The 25,696-nt window shown below is 44.5% G+C and overlaps 10 protein-coding genes across 10 annotated transcripts; 7 read left to right on the top strand and 3 right to left on the bottom strand.

The window, feature by feature from the left end:
• Positions 1-445: 445 nt before the first annotated feature.
• Positions 446-1,754, bottom strand: JR316_0011819 (uncharacterized protein; the record flags this gene model as incomplete). The annotated part of the gene is made up of 4 exons (XM_047897464.1): positions 446-891; positions 960-1,039; positions 1,094-1,412; positions 1,475-1,754. 4 exons carry the CDS (start codon positions 1,752-1,754, stop codon positions 446-448), a joined length of 1,125 nt encoding a protein of 374 aa, XP_047743873.1.
• Positions 1,755-2,879: 1,125 nt separating this feature from the next.
• On the top strand, positions 2,880-4,444 carry JR316_0011818 (uncharacterized protein; the record flags this gene model as incomplete). Its single annotated transcript, XM_047897463.1, has 2 exons — positions 2,880-3,061; positions 3,130-4,444. 2 exons carry the CDS (start codon positions 2,880-2,882, stop codon positions 4,442-4,444), a joined length of 1,497 nt encoding a protein of 498 aa, XP_047743872.1.
• A 2,087-nt stretch (positions 4,445-6,531) lies between these two features.
• Positions 6,532-7,355, top strand: JR316_0011817 (uncharacterized protein; the record flags this gene model as incomplete). Its single annotated transcript, XM_047897462.1, has 2 exons — positions 6,532-6,816; positions 6,846-7,355. The coding sequence occupies 2 exons, from the start codon at positions 6,532-6,534 to the stop codon at positions 7,353-7,355; spliced, it is 795 nt and encodes a 264-aa protein (XP_047743871.1).
• Positions 7,356-9,831: 2,476 nt separating this feature from the next.
• Positions 9,832-10,960, top strand: JR316_0011816 (uncharacterized protein; the record flags this gene model as incomplete). The annotated part of the gene is made up of 4 exons (XM_047897461.1): positions 9,832-10,110; positions 10,160-10,197; positions 10,249-10,579; positions 10,646-10,960. 4 exons carry the CDS (start codon positions 9,832-9,834, stop codon positions 10,958-10,960), a joined length of 963 nt encoding a protein of 320 aa, XP_047743870.1.
• Positions 10,961-11,584: 624 nt separating this feature from the next.
• JR316_0011815 (uncharacterized protein) lies at positions 11,585-13,764 on the top strand (the record flags this gene model as incomplete). Its single annotated transcript, XM_047897460.1, has 4 exons — positions 11,585-12,087; positions 12,145-12,803; positions 12,861-13,030; positions 13,087-13,764. 4 exons carry the CDS (start codon positions 11,585-11,587, stop codon positions 13,762-13,764), a joined length of 2,010 nt encoding a protein of 669 aa, XP_047743869.1.
• A 403-nt stretch (positions 13,765-14,167) lies between these two features.
• JR316_0011814 (uncharacterized protein) lies at positions 14,168-16,280 on the top strand (the record flags this gene model as incomplete). Its single annotated transcript, XM_047897459.1, has 8 exons — positions 14,168-14,336; positions 14,405-14,685; positions 14,736-14,773; positions 14,797-15,151; positions 15,206-15,373; positions 15,943-16,062; positions 16,122-16,188; positions 16,234-16,280. The coding sequence occupies 8 exons, from the start codon at positions 14,168-14,170 to the stop codon at positions 16,278-16,280; spliced, it is 1,245 nt and encodes a 414-aa protein (XP_047743868.1).
• Positions 16,281-17,816: 1,536 nt separating this feature from the next.
• On the top strand, positions 17,817-19,305 carry JR316_0011813 (uncharacterized protein; the record flags this gene model as incomplete). Its single annotated transcript, XM_047897458.1, has 3 exons — positions 17,817-17,911; positions 17,988-19,086; positions 19,138-19,305. The coding sequence occupies 3 exons, from the start codon at positions 17,817-17,819 to the stop codon at positions 19,303-19,305; spliced, it is 1,362 nt and encodes a 453-aa protein (XP_047743867.1).
• A 567-nt stretch (positions 19,306-19,872) lies between these two features.
• Positions 19,873-21,258, bottom strand: JR316_0011812 (uncharacterized protein; the record flags this gene model as incomplete). Its single annotated transcript, XM_047897457.1, has 5 exons — positions 19,873-20,184; positions 20,253-20,583; positions 20,633-20,670; positions 20,726-21,016; positions 21,070-21,258. The coding sequence occupies 5 exons, from the start codon at positions 21,256-21,258 to the stop codon at positions 19,873-19,875; spliced, it is 1,161 nt and encodes a 386-aa protein (XP_047743866.1).
• A 408-nt stretch (positions 21,259-21,666) lies between these two features.
• Positions 21,667-22,630, top strand: JR316_0011811 (Aspirochlorine biosynthesis protein N; the record flags this gene model as incomplete). The annotated part of the gene is made up of 3 exons (XM_047897456.1): positions 21,667-22,009; positions 22,074-22,446; positions 22,501-22,630. 3 exons carry the CDS (start codon positions 21,667-21,669, stop codon positions 22,628-22,630), a joined length of 846 nt encoding a protein of 281 aa, XP_047743865.1.
• Positions 22,631-22,824: 194 nt separating this feature from the next.
• JR316_0011810 (uncharacterized protein) lies at positions 22,825-25,399 on the bottom strand (the record flags this gene model as incomplete). Its single annotated transcript, XM_047897455.1, has 7 exons — positions 22,825-22,893; positions 22,933-23,119; positions 23,175-23,213; positions 23,263-23,642; positions 23,696-23,898; positions 23,968-25,257; positions 25,312-25,399. 7 exons carry the CDS (start codon positions 25,397-25,399, stop codon positions 22,825-22,827), a joined length of 2,256 nt encoding a protein of 751 aa, XP_047743864.1.
• Positions 25,400-25,696: the final 297 nt, after the last annotated feature.

Below are 25,696 nucleotides of genomic sequence, written 5' to 3'. Positions count from 1 at the left end.
AGGGAGGCACCTGAAGCTCTTCTGAATGGTGAGTTAAATCTCGATTCCCTGTTGTCAAAGCCTCGGGCAGACTATATGCGCTTCTTTTTTCTCTTTTTTTCCGTTTACCATATCAGAACTTGATTGAAGCTCGCAGCCGAGCGGAAGCCTTGTCGTGGATGTGGGGGGCGGGATTGGGTCGATGAATGCATTGCTCGCGACTGAGTTTTCTTCTTCGTACTCCACTATCACCACCATTTTTCACCGTCGTTCTATCCAACTTCACAACAGACATGTGGACGTACTGCAGAAGGCGACTCAGAAGGCCCTACACTCATGTTTGTCATTCAGCAATCAGTACCGATGAATCAAAAGGTAGGTTTGAGTAATGATCCTTGGCTATTGTGTAATTTGTGTGTTGACATGAGGTACAGGTGATAGTGTGTAACAAAAAACTCTGTCCCTACTACTTAACTGGCGCCTTCTCTTCGTCATTGGAAGAAAATTCAAGGTGTGATTCCACAGGGCCAAACTCTATGTCATGTCCAGATTTTAAACTGTTGAGTTCCAGATGACTTGCGGTGCCCGTATTTTCTTCTCTAGCAATACTGTCGAAGGCCTGAAAATTCTCCAAGTGAATATTCCTGGCGAATTGAGGTGCGGATGACGTTATGGTCGGGTGCGCGAGTGATGCCGAGTTTGTGGACGACCAATTCGAGCTTGAAGCCCAAACTGTGGCCAGCATGACTCCGACAATTTCTACAAAATCGTTGGTCAAGTAGGTGTAGCTTCCGATGAGGAAGTCTGGGTCTCGAAAGAGCATGATAAGTTGGAAGATGCTCAGAATGACCGGGAAGATGAAATTAGAAACAGCAATCCAGAATAAGGCTTTGACTTTTGATGCGTAGGATCCTGATCATCATCATGGAATGTTTTTCTTATCTTAGCCTCGGAGCAGAATGAGCGGATGGTGCACCCACTGTAATTGATGTCTGATTCTACTACGCCAGGAACATGCAGACCTGATCGAAGTCGCCAGATAAACAACGCCGACGTCACCCTTCAGTCTCTTGAGCGAACATTCAAATTATTACGGCGTGCATATTTCACGTACGTGTTATCGACCACTTGGAGTGTCCACTCGATTTTAGTACCCGGCTGGCTGTGCCATGAACTCTGACCAACGCTGATGGGATTCTGAAAGTTGGGGTTTTGAAGCAGCTTGGTGTATTGGGCGCAGTATATCGTGATGTTGATCATGCGTCCGATTTTGATTAAACCAAGCGGGATGAATATTGCACACCATGTCCGTCGTGGCGTACGGGAAATAGGATACACGGTGACGAGGCGCAGGACCAGGATGAGCTCCACAAGCCATGGCGTGAAGCTGTCCCCTATGGTGAACACTACCATAGTCCATAGCCTGAACGGATCTAGAGGTGATAATAGTGCATGTATCTGCATTGTAAAAAGGGGGTAAGTCGTTTCCAAAGACAGTGTAATTCTGGAATCACCTCGATGACAGCATTCATAATAGATAAGAATAACCCTAAAAGAATAGCCAAAACGTTTAGAATGAAAACTGGCTTACGCCGAAGCTCTTTTGTAGAGAAGTAGAATAAAGCGACGAGCAGAGGGAGAAGGATGCCGCCCCAGGATGTTCCAATCATGAGGAAAATGAGTGACGGCTGTATGGCAGCAATGTAGTTGAGACCAGGTGGGGGCGGCAGGAAGTTATTGGGCATGCTAGTAGTAGAGGAGTTTGCAGAATCCATGACACTGATGCGTATTCTGGTGCTTCTAGTTGGCAGCAAGCCTGTGGTCTTTTAACTTTCTCCATTTTAAAGCGTATCAAGAATTTGAGAAGGTTGATATTATTGCATATGTAGTCACCATTGTTCCAGATCCAAGCGGTAAAATCTCGAGTGGAGAATAGTTTCAATAAATTTACAAATTGATGTGATGTGATCATATCAGTACTTGGAAGCAACAATTACTTCCATAGAGAGCTATTGGCAAAGACCTTTATCTGTCGTGACTTTGATCACGGTTAGTGTACATCAACATCTCATGAGATTATAGATAGAAGAATCACTGATAGCTCTAAAATGATGGTTTCGTGTTTTTTTAGGTTTTTTTGGAGCCCATTACCTCGCGTGTAATATTTAAATCACAAGTCGATAGAGTACACTAGCTCGATGATCACCTCATTTCAGTACATCCCCAACGACGGGAGCCGAATTTGAGCTCTATGGATAGCCATGAGCGTTATTGTATGTAGTAAATATTTATGGCTTCACTAAACGGTGACAAATTTCCACTTTTTGGTAAGTATTCGACAATACACCATACCAGAGAAGTTTAATCCGGCACTCTCACGAGTTATAACCGTGAGTTAATAATATTCGATATGGCTCCAATCAAGCTAGAGAATGTGGATCCAAACACCCTCTAGATAATTACAAGCGAAAGTTTGGTGAAAGTGCGCACACTGCACACGTTGAATCAGTAATAATGAGTACATGATGATATAAAAAGTCGACCGTGTTCACCGACATGGAACCTATCTATATAGATATTCTCCACATCAAATTCAAAACAGCATGGTTCAAAAAGCACGTTACCTTATGAGGTTTTCAGGACAACACGACATAGTCAGCGTACCAAATATGATGTAATAGAAGTACTCTAAGTCTTCATAAGTTACTCAGGGGTAGACGCGTCGACTGGGACGCGCCATATCCTGGAGCATGTGACCGGATGATCCCGACTCATCGACCCCGATTGACCCCGGACCAAGGTAAGACGCTTACCACTTTCACACCTACCTGGATAATCACCCGCTCAAAGATCTTGACTCTTAAAATGCCTGGTCACTGAATCCTTAGCGATCGTGCGTTATGTCCAAACGCCAGTTCAACGACGATATATGGTACAATGTCGTGAGGTTTCTCTCACCCGAAGACCTCCGGCAAGCCAATAGTTGCCATCATGTCCTTTTCGAGGAATGGATGCGATATCGCTATACGTCCGTCAAATTTCTAGATAGGGATGGATCCATCAGGCTTTTAGAACATCTATGGTAAGGCCATTTCTCCTTGTCGAGACTTCGTATAAATATTGGTAAATATCATTGCCCGCATTTTATAGCGATACCGATTCAACTGCTGCAGCGTACATTCGGAAAGTCGAGATTCGTCCTTGGCTAGTTCAGCCTCTCGCGCATAGTATAGACTCCAGCGTCAAGTTTCCTAATTTGCTACAGTCATCACGCTCAAGCAAAGCTGCAAAGGAGCGCATCCAGAAACAGGTGAACGAAGATGTATTTTGGGTAAATGCAGCGTTTAGGAAAATGCCGAATGTGGTGGAGTATTCCATCGACTGGGACGGGTCCTTTCGGTATCACCGAGAGCTATATCAGGCTTGTCTAACTGCAGGGTTGGATGGGTGGTCCGACAATTTGATCAAACTGACAGTCAAGGTCCCGCCGGCGATGTTAAACTCATTCGTTGGAATCGAACTTCCGAAATTGCAATCTTTCAATTGGCATCTTTACACAGGTTCCCTCTCGCCCAAGGAAATTAACATGGCAACGGATGGGTTCATGGTGTTCCTCAACAACCTCAAAGACTCTTTACGGTCTCTGTGTATTGTATCTACCCACTCTTCCCATGACTTGGATCTGAGTCGCATCTTTCGCAAGATGGGGAGGTTTCCATTGCTTTCCAAGATCGCTCTCACCCTTCCTGCTGATGGACAACATCTTTCGGAGCCTGCTACATTTGTCCGATTTCTAGAAAAACATCGTTCGAGTTTGGAGGAAATTAGTTTGCGGTCTGGCTCTGCCCCATCTTGCAATCAACTCGCTAACTCAGGGAAGGTCCTCGACAGGGAAGACAGAAATAGAAGCTTAAACCTCTTGTCTATGCAGTCGTCCCTCCCCCATTTACGGGTTTTTAGTCGTTTTATGGATCGACAGTGCTCAAAGCTCAAGGAAATGAGCTTTCTCTCTGCCCGAGCGGTTCTCGTTAATAAGGCTGGCGGCGGTCAAATCACTGATTGGATTCTACAACTTGCGGAAGATATTAACATCCCCTTTCCTCAACTTCGCAGTCTTAGCGTTTCCATGTTCCTCTCAGGCGCTTGCTCTGACCCACGTGTTAGACTCGTACATTTACACTGCCCTACTCTGGACTCGCTATCATTGGTAGACTTTGCACTCTCGCATGATGATATTTTATCGATTTTACGGCCATCACCGATCAGGGCAGAGACCCTACTTCAGATATCCACACTTTCTCTGAGGATCCATCGATTTTCATCTCAGCTCCTTATTGATCTGGCATTGTTGTTGCCCGAGTTGAAGACCGCGCGAATAGAGTGCAACACTGTGGTGAGTGTTTTACTGCGTATTCTTCAGGGAACCTCTACTAAATGCTACGTTGATTCATTAGTCGGATATTGACGAGAGTTCTTTAAAGCAGGAGATTCTACATCTAGGCTGGGGACTACAATTTTTAGAGATATGTACAATCAACCAGCACCTTGGCGACACACAGATTACGGTGATCATCGACCTTTCTGAAAAACTATCTGAGCCAGATCTGTTATCAGCTTGTCCAGTTCATATAATGAGAGACTCGGTAACATCCCTCTCTTCCTACGTCACACCATTGGACGACGTGCCTTTGAGATCAATATTGAGCATTGGCAGTTACTCCGTATTATCGGATATATCCGTGTGTTCCGTAGCGTCTTCCAGGACAAGCGACACAGACTATGGACAATTCTATACACGAATGGCATTATCTCAAGACTCAAACAACTGGAGTAGTAGTAAAACTCATGTAAATACGGGGAATAATAAATATTAATTGCATCGTTTCTGTGGCAGATACTAATTCAAGTTGGTATCTGCCATTTTCCCCAGATTTTCCCAATGATGTACGGTTAACGACACAGCTTGATTTCGTAACTGAAACATGTTTAAAGCATTAATCTGATCAGAACTACTTACAGAGACAGACGATGTAAATACAGCTTCAGTTGAACTTCTTTGAGCATGGCCGCTGGCCGTGGATTGCTCGGCAAGTCACATGCTTTATTGTGGGGTGTGCCGACTGCCGAACACGGATTCTTTATAGTCCGTGCCTCTTCACACGGCGGGCAAAAGTGCTGACTAGTCAGCATGGGAGTTGGTCTGACCAGTCACGTGACTATATCGTGACGCGTTCCGTGACGAATCAACTGACCAGTCAGGAGAGGTCACACAAATGTTGTCACGCTGGTTAGTATTGGTAAATGAGTTCAGTAACATAAGATTAAATGGGAATAAACCATTGTCTTCCGAAGCACTGTCACTGAGGAAAAGTAATGAATGACTCGGAATTGGATATTTCTTGTATTTGGTTGAAATTCGGTCATTATTCAAACAAATGGATAACTAATCACGCTTTCAGAGTACTTGTGCACGGTCACCCGACGTTGTTTAGAAGGTACACGACGCCCGCCCTGTGTAAGTCTGGGGCATAGAAAAGAAATCCTCTGTTCTACAATCAATGAGCGGAATTACAGAAATTTAGCAGCGTGACAGTAAATGCGTGACAGCTACATGACTAGTCAGGTGACTAGTCAGCACACTGGTCAGGTGACTGGTCAGACCAACTCCCAGGCTGACTAGTCAGCACTTTTGCCCGCCGTGTCAATGGTTTTCCGTTCATAGGAGTGGGTGTCCCAAACGGGAAATGACCAAAAAATGGAGAGAAAAAGAGAGAGACTCACGATGCTTTATTTTTGTCAAAATTTTGAAGAGAAATTACTTGAAAGTACTCGAGAATATGTACGGATTGTCACAAACATAAATTTTGTAAAATACCGTGTGAAACGAGAAGCAAATTTTCAAAGATTTTGCGCTGACGCGCGTCCGAGAAATGGACCATGTAAACATGTACCTTTTACTTTGTCTGTACTCTAAATTTGTCTGATATTTTCTACCTGGGCATTATTTACTTTATATGTGATCTAGAATATCACTCAAAGAGCCTCAAAAAATCAAACCAGGATGCCCGTTGAGCGTGAATTGAATACGGAAGTGCGCAAATGTGGCTGTGTTGCGGCACCTCGGCTGGCAGATAACATTGGGGGTGGCAGATAACATCCATACGTATTCTACTGATTCGACAGCACTTACTCAAATTTTAAAGGCACTTATGTGTATACACATCCTGTACATACTTGAATACATTTTTTTTATTGCAGTTTACCCAAGGTTTTATGGTGAAAAGTGTGAAAAGAGTAAGCTCGGATTCTGCCGGGCAGATAACATGGCAGATAACATACCCACACCTATGATCGGTAAACCTCTTCAATTGTTCAACAATGGGTTTTGGACGTGTTTAAATTCTAAGCTTCGAGTCAGAGTCGCTACAATCCCTTACCCGCAACATCCGGCAATCTTGTTCGAGATTCATCTAGGACTTGCTCTACTACTACAACGAGTACAGAAGGCGCCTATCAAGATTGGTCTGCGTAGGTCCGCGAGAAATCCCTCCTATGGAGATAGCAATGTCAAATGCACGTCAGCAGAAGATCGAGGGTGGTATCGTGGATGACAATTATAAAAAACTCCAGAAACTCCTCAAGACTGTAATTAGAGAAAAGAACATTGATGCCTTTATCCAACAAACTCCACACTATCAAGAAGGCCACTGGCAGGTTGATGGAGTGCAAAATAGACGGGTTTTGATTGACTCTGGCCCGGGCACGTCAATTTACTCACAGCGTGAACCGTCTCATTTTGTCACATTCCAGACGGCAAGTTCTGCACTGGCCTGCATAGTTTTAATATTGATATGTTTCAATAACAGGGAACTCATTTATTCCAATCCATCAATGTCATCCAAAAGGAACGATATGGAGAGCATGCTCGCCCACACGATTACCTAGACGATTTTGAATCATTCTTTTATATGATTTTATGGATCTGCAACATGTACCACCGCCCTAATCAATCCATTAAAGATGGACCAGGTGTACTTGTTTACTGGGACTCCCCAGACCCTATCATTGCCGCCAGCGTGAAGACAAAGTTCTTGATGTATCCGACGGTTAACATTGCACCATATTTCCACACTCTCTTGGGAATGATCAAAGACATGGCTATGTTCCTCTTCAAACACGCCATCCAGAAGGAAGATGAATCTATAAGCAAAGAGCCAAGGAAGCCCTTCCTCAGTCTTTTGGAGGCTTCGAACGCGGATTACAACACTTTCATAGGATTTATTGAGAAAGCTATTGATAATTGCGAGCTCGAAGATTTCGACCTTTCTGTGTCGTCTCCCCAGCCCAAACCAATTACCCCTCCTCACCACTCTTAGGATGCAGCTTTCTATGTCTAGATACCCGTTGCACTATAACACCTAGTTTGACTTGCAAACAACAGGAGGGGGAGATCAAAGACAGACTCACAGCGGGTAAAAGAAACAAGGTTTTACCTGCGCTCCCTGCAAGTTCGTCTAATAGATAGGAATACCACTAAGCCTCTGCATTACCCAAGTAATATAGATAAGTGTGTGTGTGTGATTGGACTAACAATTCATTCGACGACATTTTAACTATTTCTTTACATGTTTATCAACCTCAGTGTCTTCTGGGTTTAACAACGGCTTTGAGGGGCACGTCTGGCCCTGAGACGTGTGGCTGCAATAGGTCAATCGGACTTCCATCAAATCCGAGTCCATTACTCCTTCCATGAGAGTCTGACTTTGGAATAACCAACCCTCGAGTATACTGCTGTGGTCTTTGATTACTCTGTCCTGGTTGTGTTGGCCCAGAATTATGATGATATACAGCACGATCGCCATCCCGAGCAAGATCAAGCATGCTTAACCTTGCTTCTTCCGCCATATAGTAAATGCTGGCAGTGTCATCATTCTCATTCATTTCCTCGGAGCCACAGTGATTGTGATCTGCTCCCCTGTGTCTTCTGGTGGCTTCAGCAAGTTCAGCGTGTGCTTCTTGTTTCCCTAATTCATTCATCGCAGTATCTGATACATCCTGCTTTCATGAATTGTGGATGGAAGGAATCATGTTTTACTCAGGAAGAATACCGAAAAAGTCTTTGTGGGCTGACCTGGGCCTGTCGATTTAGCGCGTAAGCATCGTTATGAAACTATTTTGCTACGCCATAATGGGTGAGAGATCCTATGTAACTCTGTGTTTGTTTTTCGAGCTTTTCTCGCTCTGAAGCTAGGCTAGAAAGCTTTACTCAATCACCGCATGTTGTATAGATGTAAGCGTATATCATACCTTTGGTGTTGGTTATGAAGGTTAAGGCGTTCCTTTGGCGGTATCAGAAACTCGGTGTTATTCGTTGATTTTTTTCTAATAGTAAGATTTTGGTTTGGTCCAGTAATTGACCACCGGCTTGTGTGTACTTCTGTCCAGAAAAGGGCCTCGCCACAGATACTTCGCATATGAGTTTAGCTACCGTTACTGCATCATCAAAGGTAAACTCAGGCATGTTGATTTGAGCGAGAATCTGGTAGGATGCGATGTAAGTGAAGAGGTGGGTAAGGACGAATGTATCTTCTCACTTTCCTGTAGCCTTTTAATACACCTCTTTTTGGTATAGTTGGTCAATGTAGGTATGTCATTTCTCTAAAGACAACAATAACTATCTACAGGATAACAGCTTAGTGACTCGGACAACCTAAATATACTGTGACGTCCGTCCACATCCAACCAACATCAAGCATTAGCAGGTGTACGGCATAAACAATAGAAGAACTCCCTTGACAATGCCTTTATTTTCTTTCGTTTCGTTATACGGAATTTCTCATGTCATTTATGGGTTGCGTGTCATATCAGTAATAGTTCTTTCTTGTGGGCATGCCAGTGTAACCAAACAGGCTACAATGATGGTAGCTCAAGCCAAGTTCAATCTAGTCAATGACAAAATAGGAATGCGGCATGCAGTAAAATTCCAAAGTAGTGATAACATCCTTTGATCCACTTAAGACAGCAATTACAAGGAGGTGACGGTGGATCTGTTGCTGAAGCTAGTCATTGGCATGAACAATGCATAGAGACTTTCAAATGATGTCTCGAGAGTCGACCACTGTGGAATATCATGGTATAATAATGTCTTCAGGATTTAAGGAAATTCAATAACTTCGGCTTGGTGAAATTAGCTATCTATGGACCCCACATCGCACACACCAAACTTACTAGCAGTAACGAAGTCTACCGGTCTAGTGGCAGCTAACGATTGCGCCTTGCTTAATTGGTTTCACCAATATCAAACAATGTGTCGCAAACATCGCACGACGATGTGTAGGTTCACCTAATTATGTCCGAATATCGTACCACGCTGTGGGCTAATTTAAATATAGCCACAAACTATTTCCGACGCTGAGGGCATTGTTCATCATAGGTTGAAGGGCATGTGAAATAGCAACGCTGGAATTGTTGTTCTAAAAAATAAGCGGGTTTCCAAGCATGATGACTTACCACTACGCACGACAGGGCTTACAATAACTTTACATTGCTCACTGAGCTAATCTGCAAACAGACAAGCAACTTCTAGCTGACCAAAACGGTTGGCCTCTCGACCTTGCATGGCGTTGGAACCTCAAGAAATGATTTGGGTTGAGAAACAGCCATGGCTGCTGTCTTGTGGATACGAACTTCGTCCACGCTTTCAGCCAGGTTGGGTTCCATCGTGGGTGACAAATCCTCCAGCCGATGTGTTTGAAATGCGAAAGAGGGAAGATCGCATTTGTCGAGGAGTGAGTGTCCTGGTCAAGCTCTAAATCATAGCATACGCTTATCACTCTCCAGCCTTCGCTTGTCATGGATGCCATTAGGCTAAAAGATAAAAAACCTGTTATGCTGAAGCAGGTATACAAACATAACAATGGGTTTGACCAAGAGCTTGCCATTTCGCAATACGTGTCTTCCCCGGACCTTCTGAAAGATCCCGATAATCACTGTATACCCATCTACGAAGTGTTGGATATTCCAGGCGATAGTGAATATGTAATTATTGTCATGCCATTACTACACCCCTTCAACGCCACACGATTTGACACCATTGGAGAGTGTCTGGATTTTTTTCATCAAATATTCAAGGTGCGAACCTATAATTCCGCGGAAACCTTTGCTCAAAGCCCACAAACAGGGTCTTCAATTTTTGCATAAACACCATATAGCTCATCGGTGAGTTAGGTTTAATAACTTGCGTATATGCATTATTTGAACTTTTATAAGCAATTGTACGCAAAATAATGTCATGATGGATCCATCTGAGATTTACCCAGATGGATTTCACCCCGTCAAGTATAACATGAGCCGCGATCTTGCTGGCCCGGCATTTCAGAAATATACGAGAACACAGCGACCTCCGAAATATTACTGGATAGATTTTGGTCTATCGGTGCAATTCAAGGAGTCGGACAAATTCCCTCAAGCAATGTCAATACGCGGAGGTGACAAATCGCCCCCGGAGTTTCGAGATATGGCACAGCTGCACACTAGGCGGAATCCCTTCCCAACGGACATCTACTATCTGGGAAATTTGATCAGAATACACTTTACCGAGGTTTATTTCTCCTGTTCTCCTGTACTCCCTTTGCTTGTTTCTAAATGCGCATTTTCGCTATGACAGGGACGCGGTAATGACATCGAGGGATTCAAATTCGGACTTTCTTTCATGAAACCCCTTGTCGCCGCTATGGTTCACGAAGACATGAGCAAACGTCCAACTATTGATCAATGTGTTGTTCACCTTGAAGACATAATCCAAGCTCAAAGCACTTGCACACTTCGGGCACAGGTGTGGCATAGTACTGACAGTATATTTGGCTTCCTGTACCGCTTTTTTCCTCACTGGGCTCGTCGCATTACCTACATCCTCACACAAACACCAGCTATACCACACCTTACACCTGAGCGACGCAGACACAACCACAGCATTCCGTAGCATATCTGACCATTACTATCTCGGGCCATCGCTTCTCAGCCGCTGGAATTGATTACATCCACGAAAGTTATCGTTTATTAATATGCTTTGTACTACTGCGCTTCATATATTGTGTTCAATACAGGAAAGTAATATAGTAAACTTTTCTTTTTGTCGGTTCTCAACTGGTGTTGGCTTGGTGTTGGCCATTGGTTGGCCACCCCAACGGCGATCAGACACGATCACGTGAAGTAATTACCGAGCGCGACAAACAATGACGAGGGGCGGACGGGCCCAATACGGCAGTCACGCTTTCTTTTCAACCACCATCTTCATCGGTGCCACTTAATTCAACACATTCGGAAAGTCCTTTGTTGGATGATTATGGAATTAGGTAGTTGGTAGTATAAATACTCACAAGGTATGAATCACTTTCAGTTTAGTAGAATTACTTACGCAAGATGCCTTCCAGCGCTCAGAGTCAGAGTCATTATAAACTCCCCCACGCCAACCACCACCATCTGACAGCCTTCGCCGCACTGCGATAAGAACACGAGCACCTATACATCTACCAAGACCACAGAAGACACTCCGTTCAAGGTTGGGACAAATCGAACAGCATGTCCCCCTCAGACGGTGAAAGACATGTCCGATGCGCTTCACGTAGAGCTTGCAGGTGGCATCGTGTCCATGGGCTCAACCTACCATAACAAGATTTTCAAATCTTCAGTCGCCGATAGATGTATTGAAGACTTCATCTCTCGAACTCCATACTACGATCAAGGCCGCTGGCATACCATACCCAAGAAACCAAATGACGAGAAAGCACTATACACGCCGTTCATCGAACTATTGGGCCACATTTTGGCTTACTTTAAGTATAACGGACGTGGGAGGAAATTGGTCGACACACACAACATCGACATTCCCCATAAAGACCTCAACCGTCATGGGTCAGCTGACGACAGCTCGAGATGTAGGACTTCGCCCGACTTTATGATCCTAGGTAGTGGCGCCAACCTTAACACTGAAGAGAACAACAACGAAATCCGAGCATCGTATGCACTATGTGCCTCCCCAGGAGAAATCAAGACAGAGAGGAACCAAAAGGACATGATGAACACAGATCAAGTTGCCGTCTATGCAAGGTAAGCTTTTGTCCCTCTCGATTGAGACTCTCGGCCCTTTATAACTATTCAATGTAGACAATGCTTCATAGAGCAGCATCATCGAAGATTTGTCTACTCCATCATTCTCACCGAGAAAAAAGCGCGTTTATTCTTATTTGATCGATCCGGCGCCATTCAAAGTCAACGATTCAATATCCACGAACAACCCGGCAACTTTGTCAGAATTGTACTCGGTTTCTGCTCTACCAACAATCAAAAAATTGGCTTTGATACTAATATCTTCTGGCGAAATAATTCACGTTATATTACGTTGCATAATCACTGGGAAGTGAAGGGTCTTGGTATGCGAGAGTATCGAGTTGCTGAAGGATCGTCAGCAATCGCCTTCTCTCGTAACACAATGCGCGGTCGAGGAACGGTCTGTTGGAATGTGGTGGATTGCGATGGTACACCATTTCTAATTAAAGATTCATGGAGATCTGCTGGGCGTGAACCGGAGTGCAAGCTCCTTGCTGAAGTTGCTGGGGTAGCAGGAGTTGGGCAAATGGTCACCTATCAGGACAATGGACAGGATGATGTGGCACAGTTTCGAGATGTTCCCAATTGTGACCTTACGGAGTCCCTCTCGCATAATCGCATATTCAGCCGTATCGTCCTAGAAGCGTATGGAAAGCCTTTGGATTACTTTAACAATCGCCGTCACTTACTGTTCGCCTTTCGGGACGCTGTCAACGGTGAGCACTATGCATTTCCGATGTTACGAGTTGTCTTTTAATAATTTTACTATACAGGCCATAGAAATCTCTGGCGCGACAAGCACATCCTGCATCGTGATGTCAGTATAAACAATATCCTTCATGGAAAGGAGGGCTCCGTGGAAGGTTCACGGGGAGTCCTAATCGATCTCGACATGGCTATTTGCCTGACACGACAAGCTCCACTCACAGGCACCTTTCGAACGGTAAGCCTTGAATCCCATAACTTACCTTTGCTTTCGAATACTTAATGTTTTTCTAGGGCACACGGGCATTCCAATCAATTACCGTTCTTAGAAGCGAAAAAAACGGAGAGCATGCTCGGCCACACGACTATCTCGATGACTTGGAATCCTTTTTCTACGTGTTTGCCTGGATATGTAGCACGTATACAGGACCACATGAGCGCCTGGAATCGGAACCTAGAGCGCTTGTGGCATGGCAAGAGGATGTTGTCGTTGCCATCGGAATGAAAACAGCCTTTCTCTACGATCCTACGACGGAGCTTACACCATATTTTGAGTGCTTTTCCGCCTTGCTGACCTCTCTTGGAAACTTCCTCATCAAACATGCAACCCGGAAGGAGAAGGAATGCAGGTCAAAGGCACCTAAGGTGCCGCTTATGGATCTTCTTGCGCCATCGGATGCTGAATACGACACCTTCTTGGGGTTTGTTGATGATGCCATCGCTGCTCTCGAGCCTGAAGAAACCGACCCAGTCGTGAAAGCTTCGCCATCCATTTTGAAACCGGAACCAATTACCCCACCTCACTCCTTGCAGTCTCAAGATACCCCATTTCATACGCCAGCTACTCCCCGTACTCCTGGAACTGCTCGCAAACGGCGGACGGAAGAAGTGGACAACAGCCCCACAGCGGGGAAGAAAAATAAGTTTTCTTCTGGGATCCCAGAAAGTCCGTCCGTGGGGCAAAACCGTTGAAAGCCTCTGCACCTCTCAGCTAAGATGGACAAATGTAATCTTGTGGCATTGGACGGTAGCTGCGAGCCTGCAACATCAAACCTTGAAATTACAAACTACAACTCGACTGATGGACTGTAACTCGTATTTTTATCCTACTTCTGCTATTTTGTGTATCATTTGCGTGTCATGTTGTACAGTATTCAACCAGGTTCTATCATCATTGTCAGTTCCTATTGTTCCTTAAAAAAAGTAGTTCATCTGACCCAAGGGACATGGTTTGACATCCGTGAGAAATGTATTCTGAATCCAACACCTTTTAGTCCCTATTCATATTCTGGTTGCTTCTGCATCTGCGAGCTATTTACGTCGTCATACACTCACTCGAGTTTCAATAGCAGCTATACTCCTGGCTTGAATCGGAATGGAGCTGGATAGCGAGGAAACTTTCTGGCGCGATCTACAGCCTTGGCTCTTCTCTCGCGGATATCAACTTCGTGCACGGTATCAACCAGACTGGATCCCATCTTGGGTAACAAACCCGCCTGCTGAAAGATATGAGGTCCGACAGAGAGAGGATAACGTTCGACGAGGTGTATGTCTTTAAATTTTTGACGTCCTCTCTCTAAACCTATATTCATTATCTCTAAGCAAATACCAGTGATGGATGCGGTTCGTGCTAGAGATGACAAACCTGTTATGCTCAAGAAAGTGCGTAAGGCAGGCAATGAATATGATTGGGAACTCGCCATATCGCAATATGTTTCTTCTCCAGAGCTGATGAAGGACTCGGATAACCACTGTGTGCCTGTTTATGAGGTCTTGGATATCCCGAATGACCCTGAACATTCCATAATCGTGATGCCTTTGCTGTATCCTTTTCATATTACTCGGTTCGATACCATCGGGGAATGTTTGGACTTTTTCTATCAAATTTTTAAAGTGTGTTTGTTGAATCTCGTCCATAATACGGCGTCTAACCTATTTTCAAGGGTATACAATTCCTCCATCGTCATCATATCGCACATCGGTGAGTTCAATGTTTTGTCCCAGGACGTTAACCAATGCAATTCTCAGGGACTGTACAGCAAATAATGTAATGATGGATCCATCTGAAATCTATCCTGAAGGGTTCCACCCTGTGAAATATCGCATGAACCGAGATTACACTGGCCCTGCAAGTCCCAAGTGTACAAGGACGCAATGCCCTCCTAAATATTACTGGATCGATTACGGATTATCGGTCCATTTTGAAGAGTCTTACAAGTTTCCTCGTGCTGTTACATTGCGAGGAGGAGACAAGTCAGCGCCAGAATTTCAGGACATCAAACACTTACACACTGCCCGTGACCCATTCCCGACCGATATCTACTATTTGGGAAATTTGATTCGAATATACTTTACTGAGGTATCTCTAAACCCTCTATATTGTTATTGTTATTGACTTCATTATTGCCGGTAGGGTCACCCTGATAATATCGACGGGTATATCTATGGCCTCGGTTTCATGAAACCCCTCGTCGATGCCATGGTACAAGAAGACCCAAGTAAGCGCCCGACCATCGATCAATGTGTTATCCATCTCGAAGAAATCATTTGCTCTCGCAATCCTTCAACACTTCGCTCGCAGGTATGGCATAATACAGATAACCCAATTGGTTTTATCTACCGATTACTTCCTCACTGGCCACGCCGTATATGGTATATTGTTACGCAAACACCAGCTGTTCCCTCATGGAGCCGCAGGTCAATTTCAGCACCTCCATCCTCTCGAGTGACTCGGTGAAGCGACCCTGTTGAAGACCCGAAATGTTTGATTTTAATGTTTTCATGGCGCCTGCGTGCAGCGTGCTGGCAGTTGAAGTCTGAGATAATTAGTACGGTATGTACGGTATGGCACGGTATGGCGCATTGTACACGGTCACGAATTAATATATTGTACGAAACATCATTGTTGTCGACTGTTCTCAAGTTTTCAATACGTAGTCTGCACTTGGTCTACGGTACTGTGCCAAGCCAGACTACACCAAAACAAAAATTTAAGCGGCGATGTAATTACAGTCAGTCATGTCAGGCGTTGAAAATATGTTGACAACATTTCCTTCACACAGCCCACTATCACTCATGATTCTCCCCCTTTCCACTCTGATATCCCTCTATTCGCTTTTTTACTCGCTTATAGTGCTTACCCATCCATAGACGCGCGCCATCAGGGCATCCACAGGAAATTTTGAATTGCAGAAAGACACTCTTTTGTTGCTTTCGCTGACATTACAGCCGCCTGAACGCATGGTTGAAGACGCTTTACAGAAGGACATGGTAACTACGTCTCCCAACACTTCATGCGGCGTTAAGATTGAATTCGTTAATTATTTTAGGCAGCAGATTCAGTCAATCGAATATGGGGAAGGATGTCAATGATGTCAGATCTTCGCAGGCTTGACGGTATGTGTTGTAACTATGCTGCGCTAACTGAAACTAACCGCCCAGTTTTTCTGCAGGATAATGCACTCAACGCTGCAGAAATCTTCGAGTAGGCATATTCACGCCAAATACCAGTGTCTACGTTCTACACGTGATAGTTCCCCACCCTAATTCCACATCGAAGCTTGAAACGGGTCCCGGACTGCCTCGTGGCTAAAATGACTCATATAGACACAAGCCCATGCAACCTTTCCACGTCTTCTTCAGGAGTTACCTCTTAGCATCATGGCCAAGTGTGTGCTGAACGAGGACATTTGGCACCACGTTCTCCAATTCATCACTACCGAAGACTTGGAACGGATCATCAGCAAAAGTGACCAGACCCCCAAATGCCTTGGGAGCCTTATAAGGCATGCCAATGTTTTACGTGACACAATAATGTCACGCAAAACATTTGGGCAACATTTGGGAACACTCAAATCATTTGGTGGTCATTTGGAGGCCCCACAAACATTTTTGAAGCACAAAACAAGCACCAAATAATTTCTAGTAACTACAATTTACAAAAAAAAATTCGTACACTGTGCAACCTTGAAGGAATCATTTAACAAAATTAAAAGAGGTCACAAAACATTTGGTTTTACACTTCGGTTATGAGAAATGTTTACAGGACTTTCAAATGCTGATGAAATAATTCATCCACACCAAAATTTACTGGCTATACAGCCACATTAGTTCTAATTAGAATTCTGTACAGTTGGTCACCCGGTCTGTACAATTTCTCGACTGTCAACGAAGTCACAATGCGATCAGCGTGAATCGGAGTGAATCGGAGATCAAATATTTGTTTGTTTGTGCATAATAATCTCTTTCAACCCCTGTTTCTTTCTTTCCACATACTCTCATGTTCACTACTCCGGCGACGCTTGGTGGGACTTGGGCTTGGACTTTTCAACTCTAAGTCTTCGTATATCATAGCTGAATCTAACTCACAGGTAATTCTGCCACTTCCTTTCTGATTAGATCATCCTCAACTGACCATGTATCTGCCTTTCCGTAGACCGTTCTCCTTCTGCCTTAGATCTACTGGATATCCGGCTTGGTATATAATCATTCACTAGGTCCCAAACTTTTAGGTGAGTATATGCGCACTTCTGCACACACACCTTGCTTACATCGTGCAACCAAAGTAGCTCCTATAATTCATGGGTACCATCTATTGATGACATCATCTCAGCATCATTTTGTTATTTAACCACTTTCTCGCTTCTCTGTACCTTTTGGAGTCATGTTGTAGTATAAGTTTTCTTAATGCAACAAGTTCTTTTTACTTGCTATGATAATCTGAGGGATCCACTAAATAAGGAACCATGTGAACAGTGTAAAACATTTAAACACTGGCAAATGTTTGCCAAATGTTTTTGGGACTCCCAAATGTTGCCTAAATGTTACGGACACTCTCAAATTTTAACCAAATGATTTGGCTATATTTAGTACTACCTAAATCATTTCCTTGGAATAAATAATTCGAAGCCTTTCAGTCTTCGGAGTCTCTCGTTACGAACCGCACAATGCCTTTCGGGCATTAGGGCCTTTGGACGCCTCCAAATGCCTTGTCAAGGCATTTGGGGATCCGAGCACTTTTGCTGATGATCAATAGCTGCCACCCCGTCCTATACGAAGCATGGATGAAATCGCGCTACGCCACACTGGAGATAGTGAAGCGAGACAAGGAGATGAAAAGGTTATTATCACATCTTTGGTATGTTCTTTGCGTTTACTTCAGCGAAACCTTTTAACATAGATGTAACACCTTGTAGCGATCCGCATGTCGCGATCCACGTCAAGAAGGTGGAAATTCATCCGTGGTTGGTACAACCTCGTACCAAATCGCCTCGCAGTCGCACAGAAAACTTTATCGTCCAATTCCTTGAACTCCTAGATCCATATTATACGAAGAAGAAAGCCGACCAACGTCTCCAGAAGCGACTGAACAAGGACCTCATCAGGATTAATGCCGCATTCAAACAAATGACGCAGGTAGCAGAATACGCGATTGATTGGGATGACTCTCTTGGATATCATCCTGAGCTCTATACCGCATTTTTGGCCCCAGTTCTGGAATCCTGGTCAAGCCATTTGGTAAAGCTCACTCTCAAGGTCCCTCCCTCCATGCTCAACTCGCTCGCCCGAGTACGCCTTCCCAAATTGGACACTTTTGCATTTCATTTCAGCACGGGATCCCTTTCGTTCAGAGAAATCAACGGTCTTTACGATGGCTTTGTTGTCTTTCTCAATAATCTGAAGGACTCGTTATCTTCCCTCACTTTTCTCTCCACCCATTCCTCCCAGGAATTGGACGTCAGCCGCGTATTTCGGAAAATGGGGCGATTTCCGTTGCTAAAAAAAGTCTGCCTCTCCATTCCGTTTGACGGGGGCCATCTTTCCGACCCCAACACGTTTGTTCACTTCTTGAAGAGACACCGTGCAACGCTGAACGAACTTGATTTGTTCTCCAGCCGATGCACTCCTCGCACCAAAGCAGGAGACCCCGATCTCATCAACTGGATTCAAAGGATTTTAAATTCTATCCACACCCCTTTCCCTCAACTTCGCCGCATTGGAATGTCGCTCCGTCCCTTACGTGCTCCATTGGATACTTTCATTAGGTTCATCGATATGCACAGCTCGACGCTCGATTCGTTGACGTTGACAGACCGTGTATTATCTTACAGTGAAGTTTGGGATGTTCTTCGCTCTTCCAGCATCACCGCCAGTCTCCAACAATCTAGCATCACTGACTTAAACATGAGACTATACACATTCTCTGTCCAGCTCATTGTCGACTTCGCGTTTCTATTGCCTAGTTTGAAGACTCTCAAGATAGACTGTATGAGAATATCAGCGGATCGCGGTGAAGTAAGTCTCTAACTGTGATATAAAAAGACCATTGTGATAACATATTCCTAGTCCGAAATCTCTCATATCTTGCTTCAGAACCAAGAGGTTCTCGCTTCATGGCGGCTTCAACGACTAATGCTTCAAATACCCGACTGCCACTTGTCTTTGGCTGAACGGATTAAGCAAGATATCTGTGTCTACTTGTCCGACCTCAGTGTCACTATCAATCGTTCATAGGATTCACGTTCAACTTCTTTTTCCATATCTCTGTATAACCCGCTGATGTACATTAGTCGCTCAGTTTTTACCCAGCTTTCAATTTGCTCATTGTTTCATTTTGCTCATTGTTTCATGTACAGCATCCCAATTTGCCTTTTCCTGCACTGTTTATTTAGTACCACTCCAATTTTAATTCTCCATAGTCATGTTTAATATCGCAATCGCGTAATATTGTACCATTACTTGCATTTTCTGTATATGTAGAATAGCCTTCACAGCCTGCTCATTGCACCTGCAAATATAACGCAGTTAAATCATCGGATTCGAACCAAAGGGTAGCCGCAAAAATGCCTCCTTAACTAGGTTATTTATAGATCCCGCGGAGCAGGTTGCGCCGTTTCCGTTAGTATTCCGGGAAACTTCTTGTCATTTATATGGTCTAGAAGTGTATGTATCAACATATAAGCGTTTTCAATAGTAATAAGATGAAGCTGACATAGATTGACAGAGAAAAAAGCAGATAGTACATGAAGCTCAAGCATGAACAAGAACGGTAAACATTCGACATGATGTCACCAACATACTCTAAGTCTCTTTCCGGGTAGACCTCGGTCTCCGATTCCACGATGGCACTGGAGGTGTCCGCGTAATCATAAATTTCAGGCGGCGCGCCCAGTGAGGGAAGAAACGTATGAGATATTCAAAAACATCGTCGTTACTGTGCCAAACCTGGGATCGAAGAGTACAGGCGCTTTGAGAGCGAATAATCTCCTCAAGGTGCGTTACACATTGGTCGATTGTCGGTCGCTTGCTCATATTTTCTTGTACCATTGCTGCAACAAGAGGTTTCATGAAATGCAAGCCTGGTTTGAAACCGTAGATAATGAGGGGGTGGCCCTGAGAGGGACAATATGTGTTTAGTAATGAAGCAGCATGAGAAGTGAAGACATGTATGACGACGATACCTCTGTGAAGAACATTCTGATAAGATTTCCCAGGTAGTAGATATCCGTTGGGAAAGGATCTCGCTTTGTATACACGTTTGCCAAATCTCGGAATTCAGGGGCAGATTTATCACCTCCTCGAAGGGTAATCGCCTGTGGAAACTTATCGGACTTGTCAAATCGAACTGATAGTCCAAAGTCGATCCAATAGTACTTTGGGGGCCTCTCAGTTCTTGTGTACTTCTGATAAGCTCTACCAGTGAGGTCTCGATTTGACTGGTATTCGACAGGATGGAATCCTTCCGGGTACATCTCTGTTGGGTCCATCATGACATTGTTCTCTGTACAATCTCTGAAATAGTGGAACTTACGCTTAAATGGATTCTATAGGCTTAGCTTACCGGTGCGCTATGTGGTGATGATGTAGAAATTGCAATCCCTAAAGGCTTGTTAGATAATCGTTAATAGTTTGAAAGCACAATTGTGAAGTATACCTTGAATATTTGATGGAAGAAATCTAAACATTCCCCGATAGTATCGAAACGCGTAAGATGGAATGGGTATAGGAGCGGCATCACGATGATAACGTGGTCGTTATCACTCGGAATGTCTAAAACCTCATAGATTGGTACGCAATGGTTATCTGGGTGACTTAGAAGCTCGGGTGAAGATACATATTGGGCGATAGCAAGCTCTGTATCCCATTTGTTATCTTGCTTTTTCACTTTTTTCATCATTACACCTTTTTTGTCAGTCAGCCTAATGGCGTCCATGACTGGTGTATGCTGAACGATAATCAATGAGATATTATGTCTGGGTCAATTGAAAACAGACACACCGCTCTACGAATATAATCCTCCGTGTCTAGCAGAGACTTTTTAGAATTTGGATTCGTGATCCAGGACGGTATCCAGTCTGGTTGGAAACGAGGGCGAAGCTGGTATCCGCATGAGAGAAGCCATGGTTGGTTGTCGCGCCAGAATACCTCCCGAGGTTCCAACGCCGTTGGAATAACGGATGCAGACATGATAGTCTCAAGCTGAAGCTAAATTGAAAAAAAGAACTCGCAATGGCATTTTGCTGGCACTTTTGGTTTAGTAATAGGGCCCGCATCTAATGCGATTTGCAGCAGCCGTCACTTCCCGTGGCTCGGCTTAGGCTCGGCATAAGGTAGTTTGTAAGCGGGTGGTTGGTTATGTAAGAGGCTAAGTCAGCTGCCCCTATCTTGGTCTCAACTCAAGCACGCAAGAAGTGTAGGAGATGAACTCACACGGATTGTTTTGACACAGTCTTTCTCATCCATTACGTCTGGAAGTTGGCTATACACGTTTAATAATCGGAACATCTGACTATATAAAGCTGTGAAAGGCATGGATCTCACAGTTAATATTCTACCCACATCCTCTCACCTTCGATCTGAAGTTTGAACAAGGCAATGTCAGCTGCAAACGACACCCCCGCGTTTACCACCGCAAAGCTTCTCTATTTCGTCGAACCTGAGGGCGGAGTGCGAGCTTTCCAGCATATCAACGCCGATTCTGCAACTGGGGAGCGTAAGAAGAATTTCACACGCGAGGAAAAGGAGATGGTCATAGAGAATCTTCGTGGCAAGGAGGATACCGTCTCTTTGGATACCACCGGATTCCAATACTTTAGACACACGTCGAAACATACATCCTTCGCCAACGATGAAGAAATCTACTCGCAATACTACCCAGAGAGTATCGAACTCATCAAAAAATTGACAGGGGCTAGCCGGGTCGAGTTGTTTGATCATAGTACGCCCCGCGGCTTCTCACTCAAATTGAAATAAGTAATTCATTGTTCCATTTACTCGTATAGCCATCCGTCGCAGACGTCCTGGGCAGGTTGACGACCACCCTGACCGCCGCCAGCCTGTAGCCCAAGTCCATGTAGACCAAACGACAAGATCGTCCATCGCTCGGGTACACCGACACCTGCCGGCCTCAGATGCACCTAAACTTCTCGAGAAACGTTTCCAAATTATCAACCTATGGAGGCCAATTGGACACCCTGCCATTGATTGGCCATTAGCTCTGTGCGATTATCGAAGTGTTGAACCAAACGACACCGTGCCCGTGGCTCTTGTGTATGATGATCGCGAGGGGGAGACGCTCGGTGTGAAATACAACCCAAACCACAAGTGGAAGTATTTGCATGGAATGACTCCGGAAGAGATTGTTCTTATAAAATGGTGCGTGCTGACGTCTTCTAAGGTTGAGTGCACGTAATTGATCTCGTCTTCTAGCTTCGATTCGGTGCAAGATGGCAGCGTTGCCATTTTCACTCCTCATACGGGTTTCAGTGATCCAAACACACCCGAGGGAACGCCTCTGAGAGAATCGATCGAGTTAAGAGCCCTCGTTTTCTACGATTGAGAGACTTTAGGAAGACTTAGCATTCACTTTGCCTGATCACTATCCGAAATTATCCACGTACCGCTTGTTGTCGTAGTTGGAGACTAAATATTGAATATGTGGATGCTAAAATGTCACATCATAATCCAACAACCCGACGAGTAGCGATGGTGGTCTCCAAGTAATATACCCATTAGGACTTGGGATTTCTCTTTTCATGTTCTGGTAAGCAATGTAGAGGAGCGTGTCCGGATTGCCTCTGTTTTGGAATCTCTGTAGGTCGACTGTTAACAGATATGATCAATTTGGAGAGAGCAGCATACCCTTAAATACTCAAAAGCTGCACCAACGGATTTTTCAATATCCTCGTTGAGTGGTGCAATGGATTCTATCCTTGGGTTGTAATTTTGCAATACTCTGGCAAGGTCTGGCGAATTCGGTGACTTAAGTAGGCTCTCTGTAAGCAGGTAACAACCTAGCTTTTGGGCCTCCTGACTAGCTCTCGGGTGTCTACAAGGTAAATGAGATAATCAACTAATATATATGATGAGGTTGGAACACATACATCGTCTGAGGATTGGTATTAACCGGTGGTGGCCTCATTCTGCCATAACCGCTGAGCGGTGAATTGATTGTAGCAAGCACGGACTTACATGTTGTGGATGAGAAACACAGCAACATAAATAGAGAGTGTTGCATAATGGTTTTCACCAACGTAAAAATCCTTTGACCGACTAGCGTCTCTCAGAAACTCGGTTAATATGCTATAGAAAGGTTTGTATTCGTCCTTTGGGGAATAAATTTGAAGAGGATCGAAACGTCGGGGTTTTTGGATGCTGGAATTGATATCCATGGTCGCCACAGACTCGGGTCCCAGAATGGTGAATATATCTGTAGTGGTAAAATTGGTTAAAGTTCCTGCTGTAAGAAGCAGGTTAAATAGATATTGGTGGGGATAATCCCGAATTCTGCTGAGAATCCATTGGTCCACTGGGCCATTGAAAAAACGCAGTAACGACATTCCACGATGATGCTGATGTATGTGAGACTATGATGGTATCAAAGTAATCGCATAGGTTAACGGACCTGCGATGCCAGCCACATCAGAAAGGAAATGAGTCGCTTGTTATCGTGCTCGTACACCCCAATAACATTGTCGTCGGATGTCCAAAATGATAACTGCATACCCATGTCGACGTCACACACATCGTCCAAGAGTTGGGTGGTTATTTCTGCTGTCAAAATTTGAAGCATGAACAGTGAACGGATGTTATGGTGGTTGATCCCGTCTGAGAGTTGTGAGCAAATCGATTCATTATTTTATTTTCTAGAGACGAGAATGTTGTGGTACTTCATACCTTGGCACATGACGTTGGGATCTTTGAAGTGGCGTATGCAGTACCTCACGATCCTGGCAGACGCACTGGCGGCATTGAGGTGGAATTTTCCAGAGCGAGAGCGATCGAGCAGAAAGTCAGGAAAGGATGCATGGAAGACCCTCAGCTCAGTGGATTCATCTTCTGGCTCGGGTATCGAAACAAGGGAATGGAGATCACAAAGGACAATGTCCAGTTCACCCCGTCTGAGGAACAAGAAATCTTCTACGATGTTCCTTGTTTTGGTCCAGAATTGAACAAGCAAGAGAAACATGAAGAAATCTATCACTCTGCCGATGTCCGCCACAGAGGAAAGAATGTGATGGTAGAACCTATCTAGCTCGGCAAGAGGTGTATTATCGTCTGTCATAGATAGCCCGAATGCAATATCTAGTCGGTCAGGAGGCCAGTGATGGTGTGAATCAACATATTTCATGACTGTTGAAGCATAGATGAATTGACCGGATGATTTTTGTACGAGAAGCTCAACATCCATTGGCGCAGGCCAGGGAGGGCGACGATGCATAAGAGTCGGGTGTTTCCTCTTGACATCATTGAATCTGGAGAGAAGGAATACTCTGATATCATCGTCGGGTTGGTAGGAATCATCAAGAACTATGCGGGTCGTCAGTGAGTTTAACAGGTCCTGATTGAAAGCATCACGAATATGAGGATCTGGCCGACTTGCTATGAGAAAAAGTAGAGGAAGACAGAGCTTTTGGGAAGCAGAGAGCAAAGTATCAAGAATGTAGCGTTGTACTTTGGGCACGCCGCACTCGTCCAGGCCGTCTATGATGATAAGCCTTGGTCGTGATGTTGTTGATCGGTCCTCTAGGGCTGCTTCATTCAAAGGTTCCACAATAAGTGACTGTATCTGAGCTTCTAGAGACTTTGACAGTATCATAGGATCAAGCTCGACGGCCTTTCCGATTCGTTCGCGGGTCTCTGGAATGGCGATGGAGAGCTGATACGCAATAGTTGTAATCAACAGTGTTTCGTCTTTCCGGTTCACTGAATTTCTAGAGAAAAAGAAACTCGCGACTAACAGTCCCTCAGTGTAGCACATATCGGCAATGGTCTGCGCAATTGCAGATTTGCCGGCGCCAGCAGGACCATACAACCACATGAAGAAGTTGTTGGCGTCTCTCACCCAGTCCATGATTTTCTTGAGAACAATCTCGCGCGTATTCGGGTGGCATTTAGGTGGGTCATAGCGCTCCGCTGAGTTGTGAAAGGCTCCCACAGCAATTTTGTCTTGTATGGATGTAAGTCCTGCTCGAAACAGTTATTACATGAAGGCATACCGAGTATGCGGAGTTTGCGCACCTTCGTGTCCCTCATTTCGAGAAGGAAAGATTGTCTGTGCAGTGAATGTCCCTCCGGTTATCAAAAGATTCTGAGAATTTTCGAACATTGTGGGTGGGTGGGAGGGAATCAGAGGGTTGCACGGCACCCAAGTCGCACCGAGCAGGTATTCGTTGTGGTAGGGTCTGGGGAAGACACAGCCACCGGGCCAAGATTTCTCATTCCGCGGAACAATGTCCCGACTATGCTTTTCTTTAACCATCAACACGTCCAAAATATGACCCACCTATACTGGGTAAGATTTTTCTCTATATCACTTAGAAACCTTTATCAAGCTAAAATTTTCTGATCAATGCGTAAGACAGGCATCGCATTATCGAGGATCCTTCGATCCTGTGCATACGAC

Source organism: Psilocybe cubensis, chromosome 11 (assembly GCF_017499595.1).
Source record: "Psilocybe cubensis strain MGC-MH-2018 chromosome 11, whole genome shotgun sequence".
Taxonomy (NCBI): domain Eukaryota; kingdom Fungi; phylum Basidiomycota; class Agaricomycetes; order Agaricales; family Agrocybaceae; genus Psilocybe; species Psilocybe cubensis.
The sequence above is the reverse complement of the archived record's forward strand: the minus strand, read 5'-3'. Positions and strand labels throughout refer to the sequence as shown.